Raw genomic sequence first — 3,166 nt, 5'->3', positions numbered from 1 at the left:
CAGCCTTCCATGGTGCATGAAGACAAACAATTTGCTAAAGTGGAGAAAGTGGATAACATATTGCTTCCAATGGTTCAAGATAAGATTATGTTGATTCCACACATTGATTTTGTTATTCCAGAAGAGTTTTCATGGTGGAATTCAAGGTTTTTCTTTTCTCTATGCTCCCTAAGATGATTCCAGACTTGCGCAAGTGTTACTTGTCAACATCCTAATCCTTCAACGCTTTAGAACTTGAGGTCGAGTTTTCTCCAACCAGAGGAGAATAATGCGGGAGACGCAAGAAGATTATTATTATTTATGTTTGTAAGCCAATTGTATTTTTATGTTTTAGGTTCTATTAGTTTATTGGGCTTTTAGTATTTTAATTTAGAAGTAAGGTTATTTTTGTAATAAGGCAATTAGGGTTTCCTAGCCAATTAGAACTAGGGTTTAGCAATCCTTTATAAGCAACCTATTGTACTCCTTGAGAGATAGTTGATATTTTTGATAAATGAAAAAAAATGGCCGTTTGGTCTTTCTTTGGTCTGGTGCTGACTCTAGGTCTACCCTAGGTGCTGATTCCTAGTGGTTTCCCCGCTTGGTGCTGACTTCAAGTGAGGCCTAGGTGTTGAATCCTAGGTCATGTCCATTTATTTTATCGTTGTTTCAGTTTTGTTCTGATTGTCCTGTGTCAAATAGGACCCCCCCAATAATTTTCAGGCCAGCATTGGTAAAATGATAGAAATATGGTGGTGATTAGCAATGTTTCACAATTCCACATCCTAGGCTGCTCTTTGGCCTCCTTTAGATATATGAACAATTAGTGATCATCTAGAACACATATAAGATTCAAAATTTTATGATCTTGAACTTGTTACTTGTACTAATTGTTTCTAGTCATGGAAAAGCCTCAGTTGAAGTTTCCAAACCCATTGATGGTGTTTTCTTTCCCCCATTATTCTTATATATTCCACAGGTTGGACAACTGTAACACAAATATACACATATTCACATAGATGACTACACATGCATGCTTACTCACATACACAGATAAATACACGATAGTAAATTTATATTTTGTGAAAATTTGGAAATAAAAGTTAAACGCATAATGAGAAGAGTAGGCACTGTAAACATACAATTATAAGAAGAATGAAAAGGATTGGAAATGGGGCGTACTTGATACTTCAACATCAGTGACTACAGTTCCATCAGAGAGGATGACATGAATCCTTCCCATTACCTAAACAAAAAAAGTGAACTTCATCACTGTCTTGCAATAAATCTGACACAGAGATGCTCTAAAATTTATATTGTATACATACCATAAGTTAATGTGCTCTATTAAGTATTCTACAAATTTATCATTTACTTTCCTATGGCCAAAGCATAGAGCTACATGATTTCACACTAGATTTATCAGGAAAATTCTTATGATCCATATGAGCCACCAAAAAAAAGAAGAAAAAAAGAAGTAATATTAGTCTGTGAAGTCATATTGGATATGACTAACAGGTAGTGTTACTGTCACTTATATACTTCATTTTCTACTTCTAATCTTACTGATCTTAGCAAGCCCTCTTCAACCAGCAAACCGTGTATACTACAAATTTCAACATTGTTTGGAACATACAGGTTTGTAGTCTAAGCCTTGATTCTCCTCTGGAGAGTATTCATCAGAACTTATGTCAGCAAATTTGATTGTAACATAGTGCTTATTCCTCTCTCTAAGCATGTTGACCTGACACATAATGAACTCAAAACACATCAAATATAGATTTTTTAAAAAATTCACAAATTAAAACATTTTACACACAAATCAGGTGTGTTCTTGAAGAAATGCAAAAACTGGTCCTTGAAGATAGACCTCACGCATGCAAAGCAGGCTGTCCCCATCATATAACATTTTAATCTTCCAATTCTGAGGTGATTGTTCTTCATCTTCTTTCATGGGTGTTAAGGAATCCACAATAGCCTCACTTATAGCACGAATTTGATATCTAAGTCCTGCACAAATTTAAATAGTGCAACAAAGAAAACTATTTTCAATTCTTTGTGTCACTGATCAAAATGCTAATTAGTTTGCACCCATAGTTGGTTCTATCAAATAATGAATAATTTGGTTCATTTACAACCCAACATGCCATATATATCTACAAAATATTACTAGTTTATATATATAGCTAAAATTGAGAGAAAATTCAATTAGATTTCAAATTAGAATTCAATTAGAGTTTAATTTTGCGCCATATGTTTCATCTAATCTAAGTTTTTAATTTTTTCTGCCAAATGAGTTAATTTAGTGTAAAAATTGGATTTCAATTAGAGTTTAATTTTGCGCCACGTATCCCATCTAATCTAAATTTTTTAAAATTTTTGTGTCAAGTAAGTTAATTCATTGTAAAAAATGAGTAGTTTAATATAAATAAACCTAGGTAATATATATATTTAAAACCAAAGCTTCGAGAAAATTTGATTAGAATCAAAATTAGATTTTCCCTTTGTTAGTTTTTCATACAAATTAAATTGATTAAATTTTTGCTGTTATTTATTTATTTTTTTTACAACTAATGAGTATTTTTTTTTAAAACTGTTTCTATTTAGATATTTTGTATGTAAAGATCTAGAATGTAACAAACTGCAATTGATCGAGTTAAACGATTCTATGCACTTAACCCCATTCAATTTAGGAGTACTATTGAACCCGTTTATTCTTTTATTTTGTGTTGTATTTAGTAGAACACGAATAGTGAAAGTGAATTGACATTGCATATATAGTGTCCAATAATGATTTTTAAAATTATATATATATATATATATATATATATATATAACAGTAGTATAATGAGAAACTTGGTGTAACCAATATTATTCAAATTGCAAGAAAAAATCATTTTAGTACCTCCAAATTTTCTAGTCGAATTAGTGTCTTATATATTTAATAACTCAAACTCACATAAATAGTAGCACTATAATTCATTATTTCTGTGTGTAAGCATGAGTTACATACTAGTATAAAATTATATATATATATATATATATATATATTTATATATATTTTGAATTCTAAAGAAAATTACAAAAATAGAGCATATTAAAGTACGGTAATATGGTTCATTTAATCTTATAGATCAACAAAATATTATAAAATAAGAACTAAAAAAGTCTTTGAATACTAGAAAAA

At 30.4% G+C, this 3,166-nt stretch overlaps 1 protein-coding gene across 1 annotated transcript; it reads right to left on the bottom strand.

Moving 5' to 3' along the window:
* Positions 1 to 1,123: 1,123 nt before the first annotated feature.
* LOC115970584 (uncharacterized protein At5g50100, chloroplastic-like) lies at positions 1,124 to 2,074 on the bottom strand. Its single transcript, XM_031090192.1, has 4 exons — positions 2,071 to 2,074; positions 1,850 to 1,989; positions 1,616 to 1,723; positions 1,124 to 1,225 (listed from the first exon to the last, which is right to left on the bottom strand). Exons 1-4 carry the CDS (start codon positions 2,072 to 2,074, stop codon positions 1,124 to 1,126), a joined length of 354 nt encoding a protein of 117 aa, XP_030946052.1.
* Between the last annotated feature and the right edge of the window lie 1,092 nt (positions 2,075 to 3,166).

The sequence above is a fragment of the Quercus lobata genome, chromosome 12, assembly GCF_001633185.2.
Source record: "Quercus lobata isolate SW786 chromosome 12, ValleyOak3.0 Primary Assembly, whole genome shotgun sequence".
NCBI lineage: Eukaryota > Viridiplantae > Streptophyta > Magnoliopsida > Fagales > Fagaceae > Quercus > Quercus lobata.
The sequence above is the reverse complement of the archived record's forward strand: the minus strand, read 5'-3'. Positions and strand labels throughout refer to the sequence as shown.

Coding starts and splice junctions, on each gene's coding strand:
- LOC115970584 (XM_031090192.1), bottom strand. Junction 1,724..1,849: donor GCCTGCTTTGCATGCGTGAG/GTCTATCTTCAA, acceptor ATTATGTGTCAG/GTCAACATGCTTAGAGAGAG. Junction 1,226..1,615: donor AAGGCTTAGACTACAAACCT/GTATGTTCCAAA, acceptor TTTTTTGTTTAG/GTAATGGGAAGGATTCATGT.